The sequence below is a fragment of the Bradysia coprophila genome, chromosome II, assembly GCF_014529535.1.
Source record: "Bradysia coprophila strain Holo2 chromosome II, BU_Bcop_v1, whole genome shotgun sequence".
NCBI classification, from domain to species: domain Eukaryota; kingdom Metazoa; phylum Arthropoda; class Insecta; order Diptera; family Sciaridae; genus Bradysia; species Bradysia coprophila.
Genome location: NC_050735.1, coordinates 4,885,275 through 4,910,954, shown reverse-complemented (window position 1 = coordinate 4,910,954; position 25,680 = coordinate 4,885,275). Strand labels below are relative to the sequence as shown.

The following is a 25,680-nucleotide window of genomic DNA, read 5'->3' as shown; positions in this document are numbered from 1 at the left end:
TGTTTTGTCTCATATAGGCTATTCATCTCCATTTTCTAATTTGAACGAATCACAGATATTTTATGTTAAATGGACGAGATTTATCATTTATTTATGCTTGGAATTTACAGATTCTAATCTTTTTCTCTCTCCGCATATTATGGCAAAAATATTGTTATTCATAAGGCCAGGGTGCCAAAAGCTTAATTGAAAAGTTCAGGATTTTTTTGGCTCTACAATTTATTCGTAAGCTCACTTTAAAATTAGTGCAAAATCAGACTTGATCCAAAAAATCCATCAACATTCCGCATCATTAGAAAGTTGTAGAAAACATTTATGAAAAATGTTGACCAATACCCAACTACACCTTGGGTTCGTTATTATAATGTTCACGGTTTCAATCCTAATCCAACCTTTACTTTCACAGAGTAAAGGTCGCTAACGAGATAAGGCTCGCTAAGTAGATAAGGCTAACCAACAAGATAAGGCTAACCAACAAGATAAGGCTAACCAACAAGATAAGGCTAACCAACAAGATAAGGCTAACCAACAAGATAAGGCTAACCAACAAGATAAGGCTAACCAACAAGATAAGGCTAACCAACAAGATAAGGCTAACCAACAAGATAAGGCTAACCAACAAGATAAGGCTAACCAACAAGATAAGGCTCGCCAACAAGATAAGACTTGCTAATCAGATAAGGTTCGTCAATGAGACAAGGCTCTATAATGAGATAGGGCTCGCTCATGAGGTTAAATGAAATTTGAAAATCAAATTTGTACTGAAAACCTGGTCGTACTAGACAAAAGTTGAAAAATCGAAAATTTGAGTTGTCAGTCTAGGCGCTTGTGTCGGAAAAAATTAATCCGTCCACGAAATATGTGCTAGAAAAATCTCTTTCCGAAAAAGACGATTTGTTCCAAAACTTTCCCTTTGAATCATGTAGGATAACTGAAGAACTCGAAAAACGTAAAACCAGCTGGCGGACATAAGCTCCTGGAATATGTCTGGCAATTCAATAATTTTTGTTTGAAAATTTAATCCGTCATTTGGGACCAATATCTGAATTTTTGCTCCAATTTGGATTTTCTACGATGTGTGTCAGCCCAGATAATAAGCTTTCAAATCATTCGGACAATAAAACTTCAAGTGTTCGAAAATGGAGAAGAACAAAGTTCGGAAAATTCGTAGTGACGAGCTGTTAAGGTTTGTGAATTTTCATATTTTCAGACTGAATCACAACACTGCTTCCAGCATGAATATAGAGAATATTCGGAAGCTGATGAAATCACAATAGGCACTGCGTTTCTTTTTTAAAGATAGACGAATCATTTTCGTAGTATGAGTTGAAACACACAATACAAACAAACCTGTAGCTCTTATCACAAAAGCCTCCAAATTTGATTTTTATCAAATCAATATTCATGCTAGGAGCAGTGCTGTGACTGAATCAATGAATAAATTGTAATACTTTTGGCACCCTATTAAGTACGAGATAGAAAATTCTCATGACCTCAACTGTATCATCAAATTAATTAGTTCTATGTTAGTCAAAAGGAACGTTCTAATTTTATAAATCAAGTAAAACAAAATAATCAAAAAAAACGAAACTAGCCGAAACAGATCAATTGGAATTTTAATAAATTTTTAATTTAATTCACAACACAAATTTGGACAAACTTCAATTGCAATCTTATTGCTAAAAAAAATGATTTTCGTTTGGAAATGAGGCTATTGTGTTGCATCTCAGTCAGTTCTGTAGATTTTTCTTTAAGGAGATTTCGATAAAAAAAGAAATACTTCCACTGATTCTGTGTCACGTCATTAATCTCTGCAAGAATCCTTAGCAGGTGAGATCATTTACTTGGGGGTATACCTTTTGATAGTACTGGATCGAGGGTTAAAGGTGTCTCGAAGAATTTGAATGTGTCACTGTAGCAGCCTCTTCTAAATTTGTAGAAGAAGTTAAGGACTACCTAATGATAAGCTTACTGTATGTGAAAGACTAGGTCGCGAAATTCACTGCAACATGTCGTGTCACGTATATTTTGCAACAGGGTTCTGGTATGAGAATCATTCTGAAAACTATCCAGAGAACAAAAAGCGGAGCGGTGGTTTGGATAAATTGAGAAATAAGTTTTTGTTCACATTTTACATTGACACCACAATCATACAAAAATTATTTGTCTCACGTAAGAGGCACACAAAAAATATTTCTAGACGTTGGTTGGTAAAATCGCGAGGTAATTTCCCCTGCACGAAACCCCATTCTTAAAACAACTATTAAAAGTAGAAACAACACAATAGCCATCCAGTCAACAACGCAAATCTATACAACTAAAATTCTACTCGTCTTCCATCTCCAACTCAAATTCATAATTCGGGAGTCATACGTTCCCGTTTTATTGTCATTGAATCGACCAATGCGGGATTGGCAACAGCAATTATATGACTACCCGAAGCCGATATGACGTGAACGCCCGGCGGCGCATTTGCAGACCCATTTCCCATGCATTGTGATGAATCTGGGGATTTTTTCAGTTCGAACGTTGCCATCTTTGTGTCCTGAAAATGTGATCACAACTTTAACATTGTCTGGACTTACAGCAGCCTTGTCACTTTATTTGCATACCTCAATGTCGGCACTACTCAATCCATTATCTTCACTATTCGACAACTATACGCAAAAAACCCATCATCAAATCAAGAACGTCATATCTAAAACAAATCTGAACTTACTTGACACGGTGGCGAATTACTCGAATTACTAAACGAAAACTGTGAATCACCATCATCGTATTCAGATCGCGGATAATTTAATCTGAAAATGTTGGGTTTTAGTAGAAGATAGTTATCTGCAGACTTTTTGAGTAACTTACGGAATCTTAGGCGTGTCCGAAAAATCGAATCTTTTCCCCAGCTTCTGGTAGATTGCCAAAAGATTGTGACGAAGTTCTTCAGCTGTTTCCTGCAAATGAAGGATCATCTGTAGCACTAATTTTATTTTTTTCTTGTTAAACTTTCGTAAAACGTTTCGTGAACTACTAACCGGAATGCCAAAGCATGTTACTCCAAAAAGCGTATTTGATATGCTAAACAATAATTAGTTATTTACGCAACTGAGGGAAAATACATTTTTTTTGCATGTGTGTAGTTTGCAGCCCGAGCCGAGGGCGAGAGCTATACTCACACATGTCAATAAAATATTTTCTCTCGAGTTTCGTATGAATCTTTTCAAGCCAAAGGTGGCGGAAATTACTTTTTCACCCTTTATAGGGGTGCGTGGCTATTTACACATTTACTTTTACAGTCGTCGCTCGCACCTGTGGCTTGAAAATAAATCTTATCTACGACGACGAAATGAAAGCCAACCAATGAAATGTTAATGTAAATTCAACAAACAGCAGGGACATTTTCATATTTTCTTGCATTTTGCCCAATTTTCCTTAAGATTCAGAAAAAAATATTTTTGTGGAAATTTGGAAAATTCGGGAAAATTTAGGAAAACATGGGAAAATGTTTCGACAAAGTTAGTCCATGTAAACAGTCTGAAGACAGACGATTTACATTGTTCAGAGTGCGCGTTCCCGTCTGTTAGGAATCTATTTGTTTTTCATTGGTTCGATATCAGATTGTCGAAAATTTTCAGTGATCATGAAAATAGGAAACTACTGAAGCCAAAGCAAAATAGTATATTACTAAACCAGTGTCCCATAGCGTTTTGGGTATGCCTCAAAAGGCCACGGTCTGAAACCTACCTGAATAACATTTGATCGAGGACTTTTATTTTGGATCCCGACCACGGTATTCCTAGTATATATCTTGGCCGTCACAACTCGTGTATTGGTTCAAAAGTACAAAAAAAAAACAAAAATTTCATTTTCAACTTGTCTGATACAAGAGATCTTTCCACAAAAATTGTATTTTTAAATTTGAGTCTGCCATTTGGGACAAATATGAATTTTTAAGACGTGTGACAGCCGATATATATACTAGGCGCAACTCTGTTATCGCCCTTCTAGGCACACAAATCAAAAACATGATACAAATGTTTCTCGAGCATAGATGTCCCACCGTGGCCTTATGAGAGTCTCAAAACGCCGTGGCAAACTAGTATATCTACGGAGAGCGATAACCTAGTTAATTTTCATGCTTCGGGGCCGAAAATGAGGGCAATTTTCGAATTTTCTCGGGTTTCCGGCCCTCTGCTTGAAAACTCACATGTGCACCTGTTTGGGACGGTTGATTTAAGGCACTTTCGCTTGTAGACCTCACTTCGTTCGGCCTACAATCCGCGAAATTGCCTAAAATCAATCGCCCAAAACAGGTACACAAATGACTATGACGTGCGGGATTTTAACAGCAATGCATGCAATGCATACCAAACTCATTCAAGAATATTTGATCAACGAATAGAAACATTCGAAGAGAAAAATTAATTTTATTACTTGTCCCGAAAAGGACAGATTTTCAGTTAGAAGTGTCTCAACAAGTGGTCACGCTGATGGCAAATGACTAGAATGCCACTTGTGAAAATAAATTCAAACAATTACCGACGATCATGAACAATCTTGCGATATTTCGGAAAATTCCCCATGGACGGAGGAAACTGAGAAACTGAGTCTACACCGCGGTAACAGATAATTTTCAGAAATTCATCTCGATAAGATTTCGGAAAAATCAGCTTGATGCTGGTAAGTTAATTAATAAATTACCACCTTGTACGTGCGTTTCAGCCACTACATCCGCGCGGTTTAGCTACAATGAATTAGGTCATGCAAAAATTTCAAGCCAACAATTTACACGAAACATGCAATCGTCCAAAATAGGACAATTTTCAAATATTAAAATAACAAGCCGTAAGCCACTTATCCTTTAGCCATTTCAAGAAAGCGATACCATCCCTTTTCAATGGTAGGTTTTTTTTTAAAAACAAAAGCTCATTATGGAATATAATAGTACTGCGTCGCAGGAGGAAGCTGTAAGATATCAATTTTCAACGGTTAAATAAACGATGAGCAAAACAACGGGGAAAGATGTTAAATTCTTCCCCATCAATGTCAACACAAAAGCGTCTAAAATTTTGAATACCTTCTTGCGAATTACAAAAGATTTTTTTTCGGAAATGATTTCCCGCTCATTTACAGCCAAAATTTGTTAATTTTAATGGGGTTCAAGCTGATGAAAGCTAGTCTAAGGTAATGATAGATTGTCCTGAAAATAAGTCGCTACTATTGTCCGTAGAGCATGAAAGATTGGTTACCTTATTGTAATCAGAACTAGTGTCACTTCCCAGTCTCATTCGTTTCGGTTGATTAACATCATGTTCAACGATCTTCGACATGGATGGACTGAAAGATTCGATCCACCATTAGCTGAACGGATAAACATAAGAAGTCCCTATTTCACATACCACATTGAAAATCTGGCCAGTCCAGCCGCCAGACCAAGACCCGAATCTTTGACAACTTTTCGTGCTAACGGAAAGAGTTCGCTTCGTCGCGTCAGTAAAGCCGGTACGATTTTACAAATTTGGGCTGCAGCTTCGTTTACACAAACTTCATGTAAGGTAAGCGGCTTCTCAGCTCTGCGCTTACAATCGAAGCGACCGTAGATTGCCGAAAATTTCCGTATTTCTTCCATTCGTCTCGGATCACAATCGTTCATACCCATCACAATGTCCCAACCATCTTTCGACGATCGTTTCTTGGAACTGTGTGCTCTCGGTTCGAATTGAGGTAGTTCGCGGGACAGTCTAATATAAAATAGTCAATTGTGTTCAGTTCGATCAATAGAGGATGATATTTTGTACTCACGTTTCTGCTGCAGTTATCAATCTTGAAACCTGATTTTCAGTCAATGTAGGCGTTAATGGAACGTTGCTAGAACTAAGATGACTACTTGCACTTGTCGATAGGTTTGTGATGCTATTAATATTGCTAAAGGTAGGATTGCTGGAACCGGAACCACTTATCGAAGATGGACTGTAAGGCTGTGAAGTGCTGAATGGACTTCTAGATTGATTTATCGGTTCCGGGCTGAACGCTGATCGAATGTGTTCTGGATTCGAAAAGAGAAAAAAAAAACTGAAAAAACGCTCTCCCAACAACTGATCAGCGATTGCATACCTAGTTCGGAAATAGGTGTTTGAAACAGTGACGGATTGATGACCCATTCGTGTAACGATTTTTGTAGTCTTCGTACATGTAACGGTTTCGATGCCATATTTACTAGAGCCATTATTTCCAGGAATTCCTCTTCACCAGCGTCACAAAGTTGTTGTAGATCGTCGCCTCCCATCTCTAAAAATGTTTCGTAATATTCCAGCAGGCTTGCACGTTGTAAAACTCTGTACAGTTGAAGTTCAGCCTCATTCGACGGTCTTGCTGTGGTGACCACTTAAATAGAAATTTTTTGTCGGTAAATGAAGTTCTAAATTGCTATGTTTTATATGAACAAGGTTCGTCGCTTTAAATGCATTTGAGTTTTTCGTTCCAGAGTATGTATCTGTAGTTGAGTAGTTGAAAAAATAGAATGTAGCGGTGGAAACAATTATTAAAACTTTTATCAGAATGAGTTGGTTATTCAATACAGTAGCATAGATTACAAAAGTAGCTCTTATGTCCATGTTTAGCATCACAGCTTCACGGTCCAAATAAATATGTCCCGATTATCGTCGCTTTAAAGCCATATTATGAACGACCCCAATATATCGTATAGTTCTCATACAAAGGCAAACATAATATTCAAATCAACATCTCCTTTCATTCTTCCCGTTCACATGCAATAAATAATTGACCCTGTTTCTGTTTTATCACGAAAAAAAACCTATAAAAAGGGTGATGGATTGACACTCAAATTCATTATGTAAAATAAGTTTTTCTGGCGAAGATTTTTGTTTGTTTGTTTAAATGAAAAAAAAAACGTAATTTCGTAAAAAAAAATATTTTCACATGACAATGTTAGCGACAGTGTTTCTTCTCGTTTTTTTTTTTGCTTTCATATTTTTTGTTACGCAGAAAAACAATGTATAGAAGGTTTGATTTGATTTATAACGTGTAGTGTACACCATACATAAGTATGAAGTTTGGATCATATTCTTATTCAAAATATTCAAATACAATTATGGAGCTCAACAATCAAGCATTTTGACATACCCATGGTGCATTTAATAACAATTTCTTTAACATGCCGCTTGATATGTTTTCTAACTGAGCCAGGACGTATTTCAAGGAATTAGATTCCCGAAAATTCCTAAATTTAATTTGCTTAAAATTCTTAAGAAATATCATTATTTGTAACGCAGGCTTTTCAATGCCGTTGAAGCAATAAAGTAAAATCAAAACGTTAAAAAAATATGAAATTTTAGGGAATTTAATTCCCTTAAAAATACGTCCTGAACTGAGCCGAAAAGCATTGAGGCCAGTACTGTTCCATAATATGTGACGAAGTTTGTGTTAGCTTTCATTTTCTACCAATTTCTAGTATATTGGTTACTTATAGGTCCTGAAATAAAGGATGAACTGTCTGATGAAAAGACCACTGAGTTGATCACAAAGGCGATGAATTGGCTTAGAAGAGAACGTTTTGTTAGTTGGCTAAAAATGTTATATGGAGAAAATCCACTGTACCGTTGAAATTTTCCTACGAGCCACCATCGAGGGTGTTCTTTAAAAAAAATCAATTCTTTTTTTATCCTCCCTTTGCCTGACCTGTTCTTTCAGAATCTAGGGTTACTTCTGTGGGTCAGATAATGCATTTTTATCAACGAGACACGAAGGACTAGATTTTTATTGGACACAGCTTGGTTCTCTATTTTGCCTCTTTTGTTAACCGACACATGCAAAACAATCTACAATTAACCCCGACAATTTTAGAATTGGATCTGATTCCATAAAACCATGAAAGTAAAGTAAGGTGGTGTTGTGTTACGGTTCTGTATATTTTTATTTGCTTATTGTCTCTCGCTATCCGATATCCAGACGATCCTGCGATACAAAATTGAGCAGATTTTGACAACGCTAAAAGTTTGAAAAATTAACCTGAACCGTAACTGATAGATGAAGGATTAAATCCGATCAGGGACTATTATAATATTCTAATTTGAGAATTTTACAAAATTTCAATAATTTCACGAATTTCACAATATTTTCTCAAAATTTTATGAATTTCATTTTTCATCAAAACTTTCTCTTTTCTTTAAATTTTAAAATCTGTGAAAGTTTATGAAATTTCGTGAAATTAGTGAAATTTAATTTTTTTGATACCAACATCGAAAGTTGATACTTTCGCCCTCGAAATCCGGGGCGAAAGTAAAAAAATGCAAGTTATGTGTTTGAGCGGGGAGAAAGAAAGAATACATAAAGCGAAAGTCAATATACATAATGCGAAAGTCGACTACATAATGTAATAGTCGACTCTTGTCAATAAGTGTACTGCGATCAAAATTGAAATAAAGCGTGCGCCAGTGCTCTTATTGAAATTAACATACGAAGTTGATAATTTTTGTTGTTAATGATTTGTTAGTTATTTGTTAATTTTTGTGTGTGTTATTGTTGTGATGGCTAAATAATTAAATTTTTGATATACCAGGGGGCTGCCGCCCCCTGGACCCCCGCATTTTCTGGCTAAATGCCTTCATATTTCAACATTTTGTTCTGCTGTTTGCGATACGTATCAACTTTCGATGTTGGTATCAAAAAAAATAGTATGAACGACTCGGGGCAAAAGTAAAAAAATTCAACCTGTGCGATTGAGGCCCTTGCCTTCGGCGCGGGCATCAACTCTCGCACACGGTTGAATTTTTTTACTTTCGCCCCTTGTCATTCAATGTACTATAGATTTGTGAAATTTTATGAAAGTTCATGGAATTTCAAGCAATCTGTGAACTTAATGAAATTTCGTGAAATTAGGCGCAAATTTTACGAAACTTAACGAAATTCCTTTAAATTTCACGAATTTCTCGTAATTTCCACAAAAGATAGGCCTTGAATCCCATAGCAGTATGGTCGAATTGTAAATGATAACGGTTATGGCTCATATCATATCAATCCATCCTACACAACTACATCCTTTATAAGTCTGTTTAATTTAACCTTCAGACAAGAACTACAGTCCATCACTTTGAGTGACACGATAACTACGAAAAAATCAAAATGACGAGACAATGTTCAATCTAACATTGCATAAGTCTCATGACATACAGATTCTCACACATTCATTACACGTAACGCAGACAATATAGAACAATAAAATGTCTATAGCGAAAAAAAGCTTCAAAAACCTCATTTACATATCTAAGCGCAAAATATTATGCATCTTCTAAATCCTTACATTCATCTCATCATATAATACCCATAAACTCGTCCCGTCGACGAAACAAAAAAAAAACAATTCCTCATTATTACATCCATTCCCATAATACAAATTTGAGGGTGCTCTAAACATGCACGGAGTGTGTATACCGATAAAAAAAGAAGAAAAAACAAAAACAGAAAAAAAACCTAAACTTCAGGAAAAAAAAACATCCATTCTATTTATACCTGATGGTTCGCGGACCACGGTCAAAAAAAGTCTTTGAGTAATCACACACAAGAAACATTATAATGGATAAAACATATTATGTATAGACATTCATACACACAGCATCAAAATCATCATCCCTACTTTAATATATATACCTGGTGGTAATGCGTTTCGGTATAAAGGCACAGCAAAGAATGGCCAAAAAACAGTATACATTTCGAAAGGGTTATATATGTAGAATGGTTCGGTTCAAATATTTACAAAAAAAAATTATGAAAAGTGAGTTTTTTTCTGGTCTTTACGTTTTTTTTTATACTCTTCTTTCTTTCCTCATTTAAATCTTATGATAGAAGAGTTCCTCATCTGCATAAATGACGTGAGGTTTTATAAGATATTTGAATTTAGACTTTTTTCCGATTTTTTTTTTAAACAATTTTTTTTCACTTTCGTTTTTTTTTGTGATTTTTATGGTTAAGGTACACACAACACACACAATATCCACGTCGTCTCTATTATCTTTACCGTGTGAATATTAATGTGGATGAGAGATGCTCTAAGGCAGATGCATAAATAGTTTTTGCCAATTGAGTGTAATTATGGATTGGTGTGCTTTTTATACACTAAGTTTTGGCCAGATCGTTCGGGTGTTTTTTTTTTACTTCTCTCCTTTGGTATACCGTGTTTTTTTTCGTGAGTCCGTACAGGTTTTGGTTTGGAATATGGCAGGAGAGGATAAAAAAAGAGTTACAACCTAGCACATGGAAGAAGAAGTTTTTTTTTCTTCTTCTCGTTTGATCACTTTTTTCTCGTTTCTCACGAATCAAAGTTATTATACTTTCACGACAATGTAAAAATTTTAATATTTTTTTGCTTCACATCAGTGTTTTTTGTGTGCGATGTGATTTAGGCTTTTTTTTCGTTACTAAAATTAACAGCAGAAGTTCGACTGATTCGAAAGAGACTTTTTTTTAGAATAAATTAAGTAAAAATGGTAAACAGATCAATGCAACTCATTTACAGTTGTTTCGGTAGATAAAAAACGAAATTTGAGGTTTCTTTTACGCAAAGCCTATATTTAAAAAAATGGTTTCAAATAACCACTCTCTTGTAATAATCGTTGGTAACAAAATTTTGTGTCACCTACATTTCTCCTGAATAGGACGACTCATCTTCAGTAAAGTCGCGCACACATCACAATTGACACTATTGACAAATTTAAGTTGTTTTATTGTTGCAGCTTTGTCATCGAATCTTTAGCCAAATTTTAGCGAATTTTTTCCTGAATTTGTTAAGTAGTTTTAATTTTGCCACCGGTTCTCTATGGGTTTAGGCATGGACTTTTTCCTTCTAATTTATGATTTCAGACGCTGAATTCAAACAAATTTGTTCAGATTTCACCTCGGTAAATTTTGGGATACTTTTGGCTATCATCGCAGATATCACGGCAGAGTAAAGTATACCAGGCAGAAGCGCTTGATTTGACTAGGGAGCTGTATTATCTAGTAGCCTTTGCCAATAAAATTTTTCTATTAAATAAGTGTTCATTTGAGTTCATTTTCATACAATGTATTGGGTCCCTTATTTGACCGTTAAATTTTGACATTTCAAAAATGAACCGCTCCTGCCTGGTTTATTTTACTATGCCGTGCAGATATTATTTTCAGAAATTCTGCTAAAATATAGCTTTGTAACTGATATTCCCCCATCCTCGGCCCCGATCTTTCGTCTCGATCTCTGGAAATTCTAATTAACCGGTATAGTAACTACCAAGACTCCATTGTTTCTAAAAAGAACGAAATTGCTATATTATTAAGCAAAGCATTCTCTTCTTGTCAGTGTCAGAGGCACTGAAATTTCAACATGAAGTTCAGTTGTTTTTCAGTTGATCCCCTCGCTGATCAAAACTTATTATACTTGTTTATACAGTTGAAGCTGCAACACGTGTAACATGTAAGCGCGTGGTAGTGGTAAAACCGTATGAACAGTTTTGATCGTTTTTGTGGATCATCTGAAGCTGAACAGCTGAAATTTCGCTGTCTCTAACTGTACGAAATAAGTTTGAATTTCTTATGGGCTGCAGTTGTGATGAAACGAAAATCAGCAAATATTAACATCGCACAAACTGAGATAAAATCTCGTTTGATGGAACAAGGATGAGTCAATTAGTTTCAGCATATAATCTCTCGTTGGTCGTATAAAAGTTTCCTCTGTCTTTTTACTGTCATTCTAGCGTAATGTTCACAGAATAAGAAATCAGAATCATATAATAATGATTCCATCCGCTATAACTCTTCCTATATTGGTGCGTAATTAGAAAAATGTAATTTTATGCAATCACATATAATTAGGTCTGGGTGATATAAGTGTAGCATTGTGAGACATTGTAAGCATACGACATGACTTAGGAAGTCATCTAATTAAGGTATCACAATTTATAATCAATTTTTCGTCACAAAATTTCATATAATCGACCTGATCATTCTGATGCCAATTTTTCTACAATGGAAACAAATTACTCGGTAAAGCTTCAAGTCAATATCATTTTATGTCAATTTCATCTCCACACAAGAATTATCTAATTGAACATTTACAACAATAAATTTTACATCGAATTATAATTAAATCTTTGTTGTGAGGGAATGGACTTTATGCAGAGCACGTAACTCGTATTTAATGTAACAATTTTAATGTTGCTCATCAGTTCAGCACAGTAATAATATTGTATATACCAGACACAGACATACAGAACCAAATCAGTCATAAAATGAGAACATTTTCTGTCGAAGACGATCAAGAAGGACACAAAAAGTGTGAGAACTGATCGTTACAATTTTGTTTTTCTTCATATTATCATCGGCTTACGAACGACAAGCGCTTAGATTTTGTTACTTCTGTTGTTGATGCTGTTTTGTAGCATTTACCAAAAATCTATCACTTCATAAGTTTTAAACATTTTATCTCCTGTAATGTCATTCACAATTTGAGTGTCACTTTTAGAATCAAAATGGGCTAGATTTAAACACGTCATTCACAGAACGTAGGTTTATTAACTGAAAATTTCGATAAATGGCCATTTGCGTACGGCTAACTTCGATAATTTCACATTTATTTACGGAAAACTTCGATAATTTCTCATTTATTCACTAAAAATTGACAAATTCTTGACAGTGTACTAGATGTGTGTTTTATTTGTGGGGAATATGAATGAGTGACGGCGTCATGGCGTGTTTATGTTTCAGTTTGATTTTTTAAATTTGTTTTTTATGGTGATTATGACATTATAGGAGATAAAACCTTGTTCCTAACACGGTAGTAAATGGGGGTTTTGCGCACATGATGTGTTGCCGAACTCGCTTCGCTCGTATCTCACATCTAGTGCGCAAAACAATCCCATTTACTACCTTATTATGAAAATAGCTATTACTATATAAGCAAAATGATAGTCAGAGCTCATCGCTTAATTTTCTCTTTGCCGTCTGCAACAGATGATTTAGCCGTTCTGAACAGGTATGCTTCCTTTTTTTTGGCTTCTGAAAATTTTTATGGCTGCCAATACAACACCGTTTAAGGTTTGTTAGGTACTTGTTTATACGACTGCATGAGTGGACCAGCTGAAAAACAGCTGGAACGAAATAAGTAAATTATTTCACAGTCGGCAAATGTACATAATAATACGAGAAACTAATGACTAATCAGGTTGTGAGCCTAAGATTCGGCGACCCTTTGGACACTCTGACTGTACTAATTTTCATACATTTGTGGATATGTCTGAATGCAACAACTTTTCCATCAACAAACAAACTCTAATTCTGATTGAAGGAAATATGAGTTTTTATTGCATTCGCTTGTAGGCTCTGTTTACCAAAAATTTCTTTTGTTTTTGTACATCGAACCATATAAATTTCATATAAACAGCAATGTAACAATTTGCTCATATTTAATTTAATTTACTGTTTGTGCCAGCGAAATAGTTATTTACGTCACAAGGACCGTTCACTTTCGCGTGACGTATCAAGTTTTCCATGCTTGTTATGGTAGCCGAAAGTAAAAAAATGTCAATTTTGAGGGGCGAAAGTTTCAAAATTGACATTTTTACTTTCGATTGCCATAACAAGAATGAAAATAAACTTATCGTGCACATTGAGCAGTGCACTGCACAAGCATGTAAAATGACTTGAAGGATTCTTTTGAAATTCGACTAACCGAAATCGGCGCTATTTATTCCGGAACTTTTTTATATATGCCTAGCTAGGCCTTGGTGCCTAGGCCCCAAAACCAGTTTCAAATATTTTTGATCTTCCATACCTGGTTGTAAGTGGCCAAAAGTCGAAAAATGGTAGTCCGGATTTCATTTTATGGGTTAGTTGGAAAGCTGAGGTCAGGTCGAGTACTCCTGGGGCAAATATTACCTTCATAAAATTTGACGATAAACGGCCGAAAATATGACCTCCGGAAAATTTCTCAGAATCGATGGAACCTCCTTACGTTATTGGTTGCAAATTTGTTGTTTTGTCTTGTGTGATAACTTCGCTCGCCTTCGGCTCGTTCCGCAAGGTTCACGCTTGTCAAAACAACAAACATACAAGCAAGGATGCGTTTCCAAATTATTTTGACAAGTACAACCAACCGCTTCTGGAGTTCGGGTATAACGTTTGTTAAAATAAAATTTTAGAAGCACGGATGTAATGTATTATTGCATTGATGTAAGCCCACAATAATAGTGATATAATAGGGTCCAATCATACCTGAAGCGATGGTTACTGCCAATTTTTCATATAAGTGTCCATAAAACTGTAAAAAATTGTCATACCAGAGAGACGTGTATCGAACTTCTTTCGATATGAACTAAATAAATCCGGAGTCGGTTAGGAAGTCAGTATATCTCATTTTATGATTAAGCTGATATTTAGCGCTCAATTTCTTTATCCTCGAAAGAAAAAATCAAATGAAACGAGTTTTCAGCGTCATTGATTTAAAAACCGTTAATGTACAAGCAAACCGTTTCTTAAACGCGTCATTTAATAAAGAAAAAAAAAAACTTCTGCTTTTTTCATTACCCGTAGTCCATTTAATTTGAATATTTTCAATTTAAACATTTTTTTTTGTCCCTTCACAATATACGGTTAGTATTATGAGGGTTTTATATTTTTTAGCCCGCCTATTCTACACAACCAATCGTGTTACAGGATAGAGACATTTTTTTTCGTTGATTCGTTTTCTACCAACAGTTTTTAGGGTAGCCAGGGACAATAAATAGAGTTGCAGGTAAATATTTCATTTATCGCTTTACCGTATCCCAACAACGAGTGAATATAAAAATTTCGTTTGGTGACTGAGAAATCTACCCCTAACAAAAAACTATTCGTTCTCCCTGTAACTGAAAGCAAAAATGTCGGTTGTTTCGGTATGTACCGTATATGAAAAAAAAAAATTGTTTGCCTAACCCTTTGTCATACATAAATTGAATAACAACACGAAATCTGAGGTGGTTGAGGTTTTTTTGTTTCTTCTTATATTTCTTCCTTTCTTTCGGAATGAATTTTGCATTATGCATGTTCGCTACCATATAATAACTGCCGATACATAAATCGTTCATTTATACCTTTATGCGAGTGGCAACATAAGAATTATTTATGAAAAATCAGCAAAGTTTGTTATAAAAACATTAAATCGAAATTAGCTGGAGACGAACCAAATAAAATATAAAAAGTGGTCTATAATAATTTGAAAACTGCCTCTGCTCTGGCCAAAAGAACATGAATTTCTTAATTCAGTACAAAAAAAAAATTGAAAAACAATTTACACAGGAGTTCGTATCCTCATCTCGGTGTGTGCGTTATATGTGGTGCCCGGTTTTTAAAAAGTTTTTAATATACCAATTCATTCAGCATATTACTACTCTTGTATGATGATGCCGGCACCATACAAAAATATAATAGCGCGCTTTTTACTCTTTAAAAATGGAGAATTTCATGATAATACAACAAAAAACGAATTATTTTCGGACTAACAGGAGCGAGATTATGAAATTTCGCGCAGACAGTTTTTTACTTTCGAAAAATGCGTTCTTAGTGATTTTTTTACATTTTTATTTGATCGTGATGAAGAACAATGATTGCAAAGAATTTATCATTAATTTGGCAGGGATAGCAAAAAGTTCTGGAGAGAAAAAAAATGAAATAAAATCGAAACGATCAAATGAGAATTATATAAAATACACAGCGCGATGCGTATAAGCTTGTGCTATCTTCTCAATATTCTCAATATAATATGTCTTTTGTATCAGTCTTCGGGTTGTTGGTTGTTGTTTGTTTTTCTCTCGTTTATATCACATTTGTAAATGATTATTAATTATTTTTGTCAAAAGCGGATACTTTTTTCGGCATAACAATCTGGTAATTTTTTGGTGGACGCATCGCTTTTGGAATTCGCAAGAGACATGTTTTTATGACGATGAAACTGTTTAATATTCCTATCTTTATAATATCCAGCAAGTTCCGCTTTGCTTCGATATTTTTGCAATAAATCTATTTTGCAACAGAACGCACAAAATGAATTATTGAACACTCCGGCTTTTTAGTAACATGCACGAAATGTTCAAATGTATTAATTTATGCACAGGCTATGTTATGTCTATGTGTCGAATTTTGGTGTTTAATTTGTTATCTGGAAGTAGATAAGATTGTAACGAGTGAAACCCCAGAACCTGAAACTCATTAGCCTTTTCGTATCTCCATATCACATCTGTTACTTCTTTTGTTTAAAGTATCGCCTTTAGGACAAAATTTTTTTTTCTTCATTTATTCAACCACACATTTCACGATATAAGACCAATGTAACCGGAGGTCGTCTGTTATGTCTATATTTTTATCGAAACAGATGCTAGTAATTTACTATAAAGTCATCGTTCAAAAATTACAGTGCTGCCATCAAAATTAAATCCTAAATAACTGTAGAAATACGCGCTCTGTGAAGTTAAAATGCCCAATATATCATTTAAGTTTTAAATGGAGGATAGAACATAGTTTCAATTTCAAATAGCGCGTATTTCTCAAATTATTTAAGATTTAACTTTGATGACAGCACTGAAAAAGCGTTACGTCATTTATGAACGATACTCGATGGTTCACGAACTCAAATTTTTACTTTCTTCGGCTTTGTTTCATCTTTTTCTGACTTTGTTTAGCAAAATGCTTTTATAAAAGCTATCAGTACTCGGTGGTTTTTTAAACCGTAGTTGCAATGACAAGCCTAAATTATTTTCTCAAGGAAAATTTCACTAACGTTGCAGGACAACGATCTCTCTGAATGCTATTAGTACCTATCTTAGAGTCCAGTCTGTCTTTGCTTTGTTTTCCAACGGCATGAGTAATTACATATTTTATCTCACTTCCTAACGTTTTAGAAAGTCTCTGTCGTTAAGAGATACGCCACAACAATTTCCGATTATGATGAAATTCTTCTATTTCTAATCGAAAATCTATTCGATTGAATAAAGCAAAACGATAACATACTGAATGAATGAGCAATCAAAACATCTGCTACGGTTAGGATTAAGGGATAACGTCATCTTAATTCATTTGTTGGTGAATCAAGTGGCATCAGAAGTATATAATTTTACAGGCGATCATGACCTTTGATAATGTTCCGAATTGAATAAGCAGATAATCTATCCACGAAAGTCGATTGGTTATTTACTTAGATAACAAAACACTGGTACGTAGGTAGAGGCCAGAAGTCATGTGGAAAGAAATGTTAAGTAAAAATGAAATAATTTAAGGAAATTTCTAAAATAACGTAGGTCTAGTTATCGTAGGGCCTTGAAAGATTATTCCGGCTTTAAAATTGGCAGCTTTGATATTTGATTTGTTTAAACACCAGGCCACTAACAGTTTTTTACGGTCAATAACCAGTGCAGTCTGGATCACCGACTTAACGTGACTTTCAAACCAAGCCTCAAAGTATGCAAATATTCTCTGAGGAAAGTCAGGTGGTGGTTGCTATCTCGCATAAATATAGGCCAGACATATTCGGAAGTGTAAGTCTGAAAACTGTCGTTTACCTCGTTTCACTTGACCGAGTGAAAAACATTTTTTTTCTCACTATCAGTTATCATGAAGAGTATTTCAATAGACTGATAAGCTTGCACAGCAAACAAAATATTAGCTCTGTTACATACCTAACTCTAGTCTTTTGTGGCATTCGAGAGTGGACTCGAATTTTTGATTTTATATCGACCATATCAATAAAGAATTAACAAATGGATGCTTCAGCGCAATGTCAAATTCTGGACCAAATTCCAGTTCTCTATGTTCGGGGAACCCATTACGAGATTGGCTTATCTGTGGTAGTATTCATTTCCGGTCACATTTTATCCAAATTAATTTTTTTTACTGCTATCGATAGGGACGATCGTTAAAGAGTATGCATCAAGACATTTTTGGTAATTGGGATTTCTTTAACAATGTCATTATGAAGAACTATGCCACCGATCGGGGAAAGCAAATATATGACGATACTCTACGACTGTGTGAAAGCAAATTTCCCTTGTATGTTGAAGAATTGAAAGGATTGGCTGCCGGTTCAGATGTTCCATTCCACAAAGTACGATTCGATTACACTACTGAGTTGATTCACATAAAATTGCCACCGTTTACTAACAGATATTCCTGGCCCATCTGGATTGTCTTATGACCGCTCCGGAGGAAGATACTAAAAATAAGCAAATTCAAGCCGACTCAGGTTGCACGAGTATTTTATGTAATGCCGCTGAGGTAACGTTTCAGCTGAAGAGTGACTTGAAAATGACTGATCTTTAAATGCATCTACAGACCATTGTTGCACAGAACGAGGACGCATTCCCAGAGCATGCCAATAACATATACATCATCGTGGCTGATATCGTTGATAAAAGTGGAAATAGATTGGAGAAATTCGCTGCTCTGAGTTATCCTGGCATGCTTCCCGGACTGGCTATGGGCTTCAACTACAAAGGGCTTGTCTTTACTGTGAACACTCTCGTACCAAAGGAAACATTTGACTACGGCACTCGTGAGAACTATATCACTGACATTTAAAAGAAAGCCTGTTGCTCAAAGTTTGCACCTTTTCAGCTCGTTTTTTCGTAACACGAGCTCTACTAGCCGCAGCTAATCATGACGAAGTTATGAATACTGTATTAGACAATGGAACTGGTGTCGGTGATGGATTCAGTATTAATATTTGTTACATAAACCAAGAAAACGTATCCGACAAACCCACAATGTACAACATCGAGGTGGCACCTCCGAAAAAACTTAACGAAGATTCGGAATTCGGTTCAGTTTCACAAGTTAGTGCGAGAAGTGTACCGCCTGGAGAGATCTACGTCCATTGCAATAAGTGAGAGGTTTTCTTCTTTGCACTAACGATAGACTGACGTTCAGTAACGTTTTTAGATATTTGCATCTATTGGTGCCAGAGATAGACGAGTCTCTAACAAGTTCTATCAACCGTCACGAAGTGATATCGAAGCTTCCGCAGCCATCCACCGTACAATTAATCAAAAATACAATGAGTGATCAAAGTGTTATCGATTATCCGGTCTATAGACGGTGTCAAACGAAAGGAAAGGATGGTGCAAGAACTGTAGCAACGGGTAATTAACAATCATCAAACTACATCCATAACGATGTTTGCGTTTGCTGTTGAAAATCACTTTCTATTTTCATTTTGTTCTAGGGATCTTCGATATTCAGAAAATGGAGTGGTCAATTTATGTCAATATTCCATCAACATCAAAACCAACTGTGGTGATTTCGTTGAACTTATGATTTATTGCAATTAATTTTTCATGTTACCACTGCAAGAAATTGGGTGTTTTTGTTACACCTATTGATGACAAAAACAATTCCATTTCGTAACTTGTTGCATAAATAAATAATAAATGACTTGGCTGTCAGTGTCCTTTCGTATTTTTATTCCAAGGAATTATTTTACCAAAAATACCTCTAGATTGGTAAGCTAGATTTGAAATCTTTGTCAATATTAGGGAAGAGGTACCATTGTTCCATTTTATCAAAAAATCGTCTTTTCTTGCAAAGTATATGCTGCATGCTCTCTACTCTACATAAATTTCCCGAAAATTAGTGATCTGTTATCAAAAACGATGACAAAACAAAACGCGCTGGATTGCATTGTCTTATATACCCAAATAGACTCTATTCCGCGCAATGTTTATTATGGAATGATAAAATAAATGATTTATAAAAAAATACAATGTTTCAACAAATGAAGTAATAGATTTTGTATATTGAAGAAAATAAGTGACCGATTGAAAGTTAAATCGGGTCATGATTGCTGTTCCTAAAAGGTTAGCATTGAAATCGTTAAATTTACATATAAGTCCTAACTTCGACATAAATAAAAAAGCATCCAAGTTCTGACAGAACAACACATTCTATTAAACCATACAACGAACCGTTTTACAGTTCATACAATTATATCTTGATCCGACACCTTCTGCACATTTGACCTATTATTCGGAAAATATTCCCTTTAAATAACCCACTTTAAACGAATTGAATATCCTCCAACTGTTCATGAAAATAATTGACAGAAAAAAAGATCGTCTAAGACATATGCGATGTGTGTGGAGTGTACATGGACAAGGGATGAATGTAAAAATTCTTAACGTTTTATATGTATAGTCAAGAGAGTCGATCAATGGACTCCCGTCTACGTCTACAAATTTGATTTTCCCTTTCGGAACCGTTTTTTTCTCTCCATATCCAATGTACGGTTGGAACAATTCCAACTACAATCTTTGAATGATAAAAGCGAACATGAACATAGGAAAAGGATAAATAAAGAAATCTTGAAAAACATATGTCTTGCAATCGAACACACAAAAAATGTTTATTTGAATATGACCTCATCGGAGGGTTCGTTTTTTTTTACTCGGTTGTAGATTTTAATGTTTGAAACGTGAAGAGATGTAGGAAAAAAATTATGGAAATGCAACGGAGATTATGTCGATGAGATATTAAAGTTTTTATCTAAGAGTTTTTTTTTGCTGTGCTTTCTGAACGGTTAATTTTTTTTTCCGCTCTTCGGATTTTAATTTACGAACGAAGTAATATACCAAGATCACCGACAATAAAAATTAACAGAGGAAAAAACCTCCGGTTGCATTCGAAGGAATCACTATTCTATCTCATTTTGCAATCATCGATAGTATTTATAAACTGAACGTTACATACATTACGCATTCATAAAATACAAATTTATTCTAAAGTCATCTCATAATGCATGTACCTACACTATACATACATTGTGTTCCGCATAATAAATCATATTTTACTGTCAATTTGTATTCATAACTATCTAATCTCAACAATATGCCAAAAGAACATAAAAGAGTTGGAAAATGAACTGCAATTTAAAAATTGCAAAAAGCCAGGCAAAAAAAAAGCCATGCTCAACTTCAACCGTACATACAACATCGATTGAGAATGGAAAAAGAGACAAAAAAAAGTGAATTTTATTCAACATTTTCAACCATACCATATCATGAAAATCTATAATGGTGCTACATCAACCCAAACACTCAATTTCTTTTGGTAATTTCTTTTTGTTGTTGCGGATTTAAATAGTTTCACGGAGGAGAAGAAAAAAAGTTATAAATTTCTTAAGCCACAAACATTTTACTATAACTTCAACCGATGTGTGTATGCCATACAGTAGCCGCCAAACGTTTTTCTTTTTGGTTTTTTTTTCGGGTCGTTTTTAAAAGCAGAAAATTTTTTTGTTTTTATTTTACATCAGAGACGTATAGGAGCCATACAGAAAAATATGATTGCATGAGAACGATAAGTTGGTGGGTTGCGTTTTCGGTGTACAAATTAAACCAAACGTCTTCCACTCTGCGGTTTTGCGTGGATTCGCTTTTCTACTGACACAAAATTATGAGACCAAACCCGAACGTATACGACAAGCTTATTTGTTACTTGTTTCGTTTGTAGCAAATATCGCCAAAAGTTTTATACAAAATCTTTTACTTCACCAGTTTTAACATATTTTCTGCTAAAAGTATACATAGCACAAACCATAGCGGCCGGAGCTCATCACCGCTTTTGTGACCATTTTTACACGATTTGTGAATAAAGCACTCTTATGAAGGGACATTGTAAACAAGAATAGTACCGGCTAACGCCTAGTGAGTCTTTTTTCTTTTTCTTTTTGAACCTCACCATCGTTTTTGAATCTCACCATCGTTTTTGAATCTAACCATCATTCCCAACCACCTATCCCTAATCGAAACTTTCCTAAAGACTAAATGTCACTACTTTCGAGCAATAAATTATGAAAATAGGTCGGGTCTCGCATTAAGTATAGATTAAGAGCATTAAGTATGATTTCTGTTTATTGCCAGCTTGGTATTTATTCAAGTACCACTTCGGTATTCAACTAGCAAATTTTCGATTTATAAATAAGCAAGCGAGCCGATTAATATCATCAGTCGGTGTGCAGCTTTCAAACATTAAACATCTCTACAACCTCCGTATGAGTTTGGTAGTCAACTACCACTTTGGTAGTCAACTACCACTTTGGTAGTCAACTACCACTTTGGTAGTCAACTACCACTTTGGTAGTCAACTACCACTTTGGTAGTCAACTACCACTTTGGTAGTCAACTACCACTTTGGTAGTCAACTACCACTTTGGTAGTCAACTACCAAATACTCGATTTACAAATAGACCAGCAGGCAGAATAATTTCATCAGTCGGTGTGCATCTTTCGAGGAAGAAACATCTTTGCTACTAAATATTTTGGGGGTACAACTACCAACAACTACCAAACTTTCAAATTGCGATGTCTGCTATGAGCGATCGGTTACCAGATAACAAATAATAATTGATTTGCCTGGTGTTGGTTTGCTCATAGTAGCATTGCAATTTACCAACGTGGTAGTCAACTACCAAATATTTGAGTTATAAAAAGGCAAGCAGGCAGAATAATTTCGTCATTCGGTGCGTAGCTCTCAAACGGTAAACATCTTTGCTGCAAAATATTTTGGGGGTCCAACTACCAACAACTACCAAACTTTCAAATTGCTATATCTGCTATGAGCGATTGGTTACCAGATAACAAATAATAATTGATTTGCCTGGTGTTGGTTTGTTCATAGTAGCATTGCAATTTTAACTTTTATCAATCACATTTTATTTGTGACACAGACGGACGGACGGACGGACGGACAGACGGACGGACGGACGGACGGACGGACGGACGGACAGACGGACGGACGGACGGACGGACAGATGAAGTGCCCACAATAGGTCTTTTTTTCCTATGGAAAAAAGACCTAAAAAGTACTTGTAATGACTCGGTCGACATCAACGCACTTCAATCTAGCACAATAAATCTAACGGATCATAATTTTATCACCTACTGGGATCGACTGTAAGTTCAACTGTTTATCTGTTGAACATGTTTCTAGATTTATCAGTTGGGATGACGAATTTAGTGATCTTGAAACGCAGATCTTGCGAAACTTTATTACTTTACCATTCTACATCTTTACATTAAGCGCAGTGAAATCGACACTCATTCATTCATTCGATTTCTATTTGAAGTTAATTTAATTGGATGAAAACTTCAAAAAGATAGGACACAAGGCCTTCTAATTCAATATACAATTTACCAGTAGATCAATTCAAAAACACAATAACAGATGAGTTTAACAACTTTGAGATTAATTTCTTTGAAATGTATCAACATCATTACGCAGCACGACTTTCGAAGGCCGTAAATTCCTATCCTTATCAATCATTTATTCTATAGGGAGCATAGCTTCCGAAGGACATTTTACTTTGACATCCTATCTCGCATTTCTTTCAAAGGAGCAGTTGAGTTATCTACAGAGAGAGGAATGTGAAATTCGACATGTTCTCCAATTTGGGAGTTGTTCTGGTTCGTAATGGATTCCATGAGTATTTCGTTGAACGAATCAAAATCTAGATTTTTGTTTTCTGAATTTTGCTAAGGCAAGTGTTTGTAACAGCAGTGAATTACTAATATAAAAAATCTAGATTTTCATTTGTTAAACAAATTTTTTGTGGAATCACTTACAAATCACACTTCACCTCCCAAGACATGTCGCGTTTCATCTTCTCTCCCTGTACATAATTTTCCGGAAAAATCTGGACCTCTAGGTTTATTTGTTAAACGTTTTATATCCAAGCACTTGGATACATTTAGTAGAAAAAAGAACGAAGAAGTCGTTCAAAGATCTATTCAATGCCCTTTCCTTTTCAAACGGGTAGTCAGCTGTTTTCGACAATAACAGAAAGCACTGGTCTGATTCTTATTTAAAATGATTTTATTTTGCTTTTACCTTAGTGAAAAGGCATAGAAGCACCAGACAACATTTGGAAGTAATAGATTTAGTCATTATAATGACAATATGACAATATGCATATGTTAGTTATGTATACAGATACAGTAAAAATCGTAAAAAATACGAAAATGAATAAAAAGAAAATAATCGAACCGGGAATACAAAATAGAAAAAACTCAAATTGAACTTACTGTTGCCACTTCGATTCTTTCCAGTCAATTTCAGTGATGGACTAATTATTGGACTAGCTCTCGGTAAAGACTCCGAATGGCTGCTACCAATTGCTGATTCTTCCAGCGACGATTGTTGCAATAAAACACTACCACTTGTTGGTCCAGTAGACGTGTTTTCCATTATTTGTTTGGTATTTTAAATGTAAGGCACATTAATTTAACGATTATTTTTTGTATTTGAAATCACAAAACACACTCAAAGCAAAATGATAAAAATACTGCAAAACAAACGACTACGTTTACTCAAAGACTACAAAATTGTAAAAAAAAAAATGGATAGGACAACAATCACTAAGAATACAAATAAATTGTTGCGAGTCCGCTACTTTCGTAAAGCAAAAAAACACAAATCCAAAACACCACTCAAAGAATTACGACAAACAAATCACAAGAGCAAATTTAATTATTATATTTTCTAATTCAAGATATTATCTGATTGCACCAGCGGCGTCGCAAAAGACCGTGTTCGACTATCGTTATATTTCGTCTCAAATCGGTTGCATCAACTGATAACGATAGCAGTAACATCAAACAAGTAATCTTCATTTGGTGAATAAAACGAAAATAACACGCAAAATTTCGTAGCGACTGAACCTCTCTCACTGCAATCAAAATAACTTCTGAAACCAGAGAATGGTAAAATGGTAGAAAGAAAGTGATTGAAGGAGAAACATCAAAGTTGTTCAAAAGGAAAAAAAAACTTATATTTCGTTTTACAAAAAAAATGAGCGGGTTATATATTGCTGTTGTATTATATCGAATCATATATGACGGTTAGACCACGCCTCTTTTGAGCATAATGTGAATTAAAATGCAGCAAAATAAAAAGAAGAAGCCGTCGAGGATTTAAGTATGAAAAGAATGTCAAGAGTGGTTGGAAAAAATTAAGTTAAGTTTCATAACAATGTTTTTCAGTTTAAACGATTGTGAATTAAATGAAATGCTGTGTGGGCTTTTTATTGCTTGCTTGTTGTATATGTATAGCGATTCGTATGGTAAGCATAGTTTAGATTATTATTACATTAAAAGAAGTGTGTGCATGGCGAGGTGTGTATGGTTAAGCTGCTTTTTATGTGCTACCCATAAAAAATAGTTGTTGGCAACTTCGGGCAACTTTTTCATGAGTTGAACGTTTTCTTCTTATCTTCATCTTCTTAACAAGACACGTATAATCATTGGCAAAATCGCCCGTTTCTGCTTCATTAGACTATCAGCGTAATTGAGTTAAATGATGCATTTAAATTGAGAAACTGATGCCTCACTTGGTTTTTATTCGTAATAATTCACGAACAAGAAACTGATGAATACGTCGTCATTGTTTGCAAAGCAGATGACTGAATTTTATTGGACCTTATTTTCCAATTAGAATTTGTGCAGATTCTTATTCGAACATGAAATTTGAAAAGATTGAGATTCTCATTTGATTAAAATGGGAATTTTTGAACATTTTCCCATTTAAAGTTTTGTAAATATTTGATACGAATTGAATGAGCCTGGTGACTTCTGCATAAGTTTTTGATAAAATTAATCCTGTTCTGAATCAATTCAATTTATTATTGCA

General features: G+C 35.0%; 2 protein-coding genes across 2 annotated transcripts; one reads left to right on the top strand and one right to left on the bottom strand.

Moving 5' to 3' along the window:
- Positions 1-576: 576 nt before the first annotated feature.
- Positions 577-24,723, bottom strand: LOC119068321 (NGFI-A-binding protein homolog). The gene is made up of 9 exons (XM_037171880.1): positions 24,078-24,723; positions 6,109-6,378; positions 5,797-6,040; positions 5,394-5,735; positions 5,244-5,331; positions 2,860-2,948; positions 2,720-2,801; positions 2,613-2,657; positions 577-2,545 (listed from the first exon to the last, which is right to left on the bottom strand). Exons 1-9 carry the CDS (start codon positions 24,238-24,240, stop codon positions 2,354-2,356), a joined length of 1,515 nt encoding a protein of 504 aa, XP_037027775.1. The 5' UTR covers positions 24,241-24,723; the 3' UTR covers positions 577-2,353.
- LOC119068409 lies at positions 17,693-21,677 on the top strand. The gene is made up of 8 exons (XM_037171974.1): positions 17,693-17,852; positions 17,912-18,109; positions 18,169-18,279; positions 18,337-18,556; positions 18,619-18,886; positions 18,943-19,142; positions 19,226-19,339; positions 21,665-21,677. The coding sequence occupies exons 1-7, from the start codon at positions 17,766-17,768 to the stop codon at positions 19,315-19,317; spliced, it is 1,176 nt and encodes a 391-aa protein (XP_037027869.1). The 5' UTR covers positions 17,693-17,765; the 3' UTR covers positions 19,318-19,339; positions 21,665-21,677.
- Positions 24,724-25,680: the final 957 nt, after the last annotated feature.

Bases quoted from the DNA above. Each gene is read 5' to 3' on its own strand.
- LOC119068409 (XM_037171974.1), top strand. From the start codon at position 17,766: ATGGATGCTTCAGCGCAATGTCAAATTCTGGACCAAATTCCAGTTCTC. The intron at 17,853-17,911 runs GTAGTATTCATT...TGCTATCGATAG, and splicing joins ACGAGATTGGCTTATCTGTG to GGACGATCGTTAAAGAGTAT. The intron at 18,280-18,336 runs GTAACGTTTCAG...ATGCATCTACAG, and splicing joins TTTTATGTAATGCCGCTGAG to ACCATTGTTGCACAGAACGA.
- LOC119068321 (XM_037171880.1), bottom strand. From the start codon at position 24,240: ATGGAAAACACGTCTACTGGACCAACAAGTGGTAGTGTTTTATTGCAA. The intron at 2,949-5,243 runs GTAACCAATCTT...CTTCATTTGCAG, and splicing joins CTAGTTCTGATTACAATAAG to GAAACAGCTGAAGAACTTCG. The intron at 2,802-2,859 runs GTAAGTTACTCA...CAACATTTTCAG, and splicing joins TCGGACACGCCTAAGATTCC to ATTAAATTATCCGCGATCTG.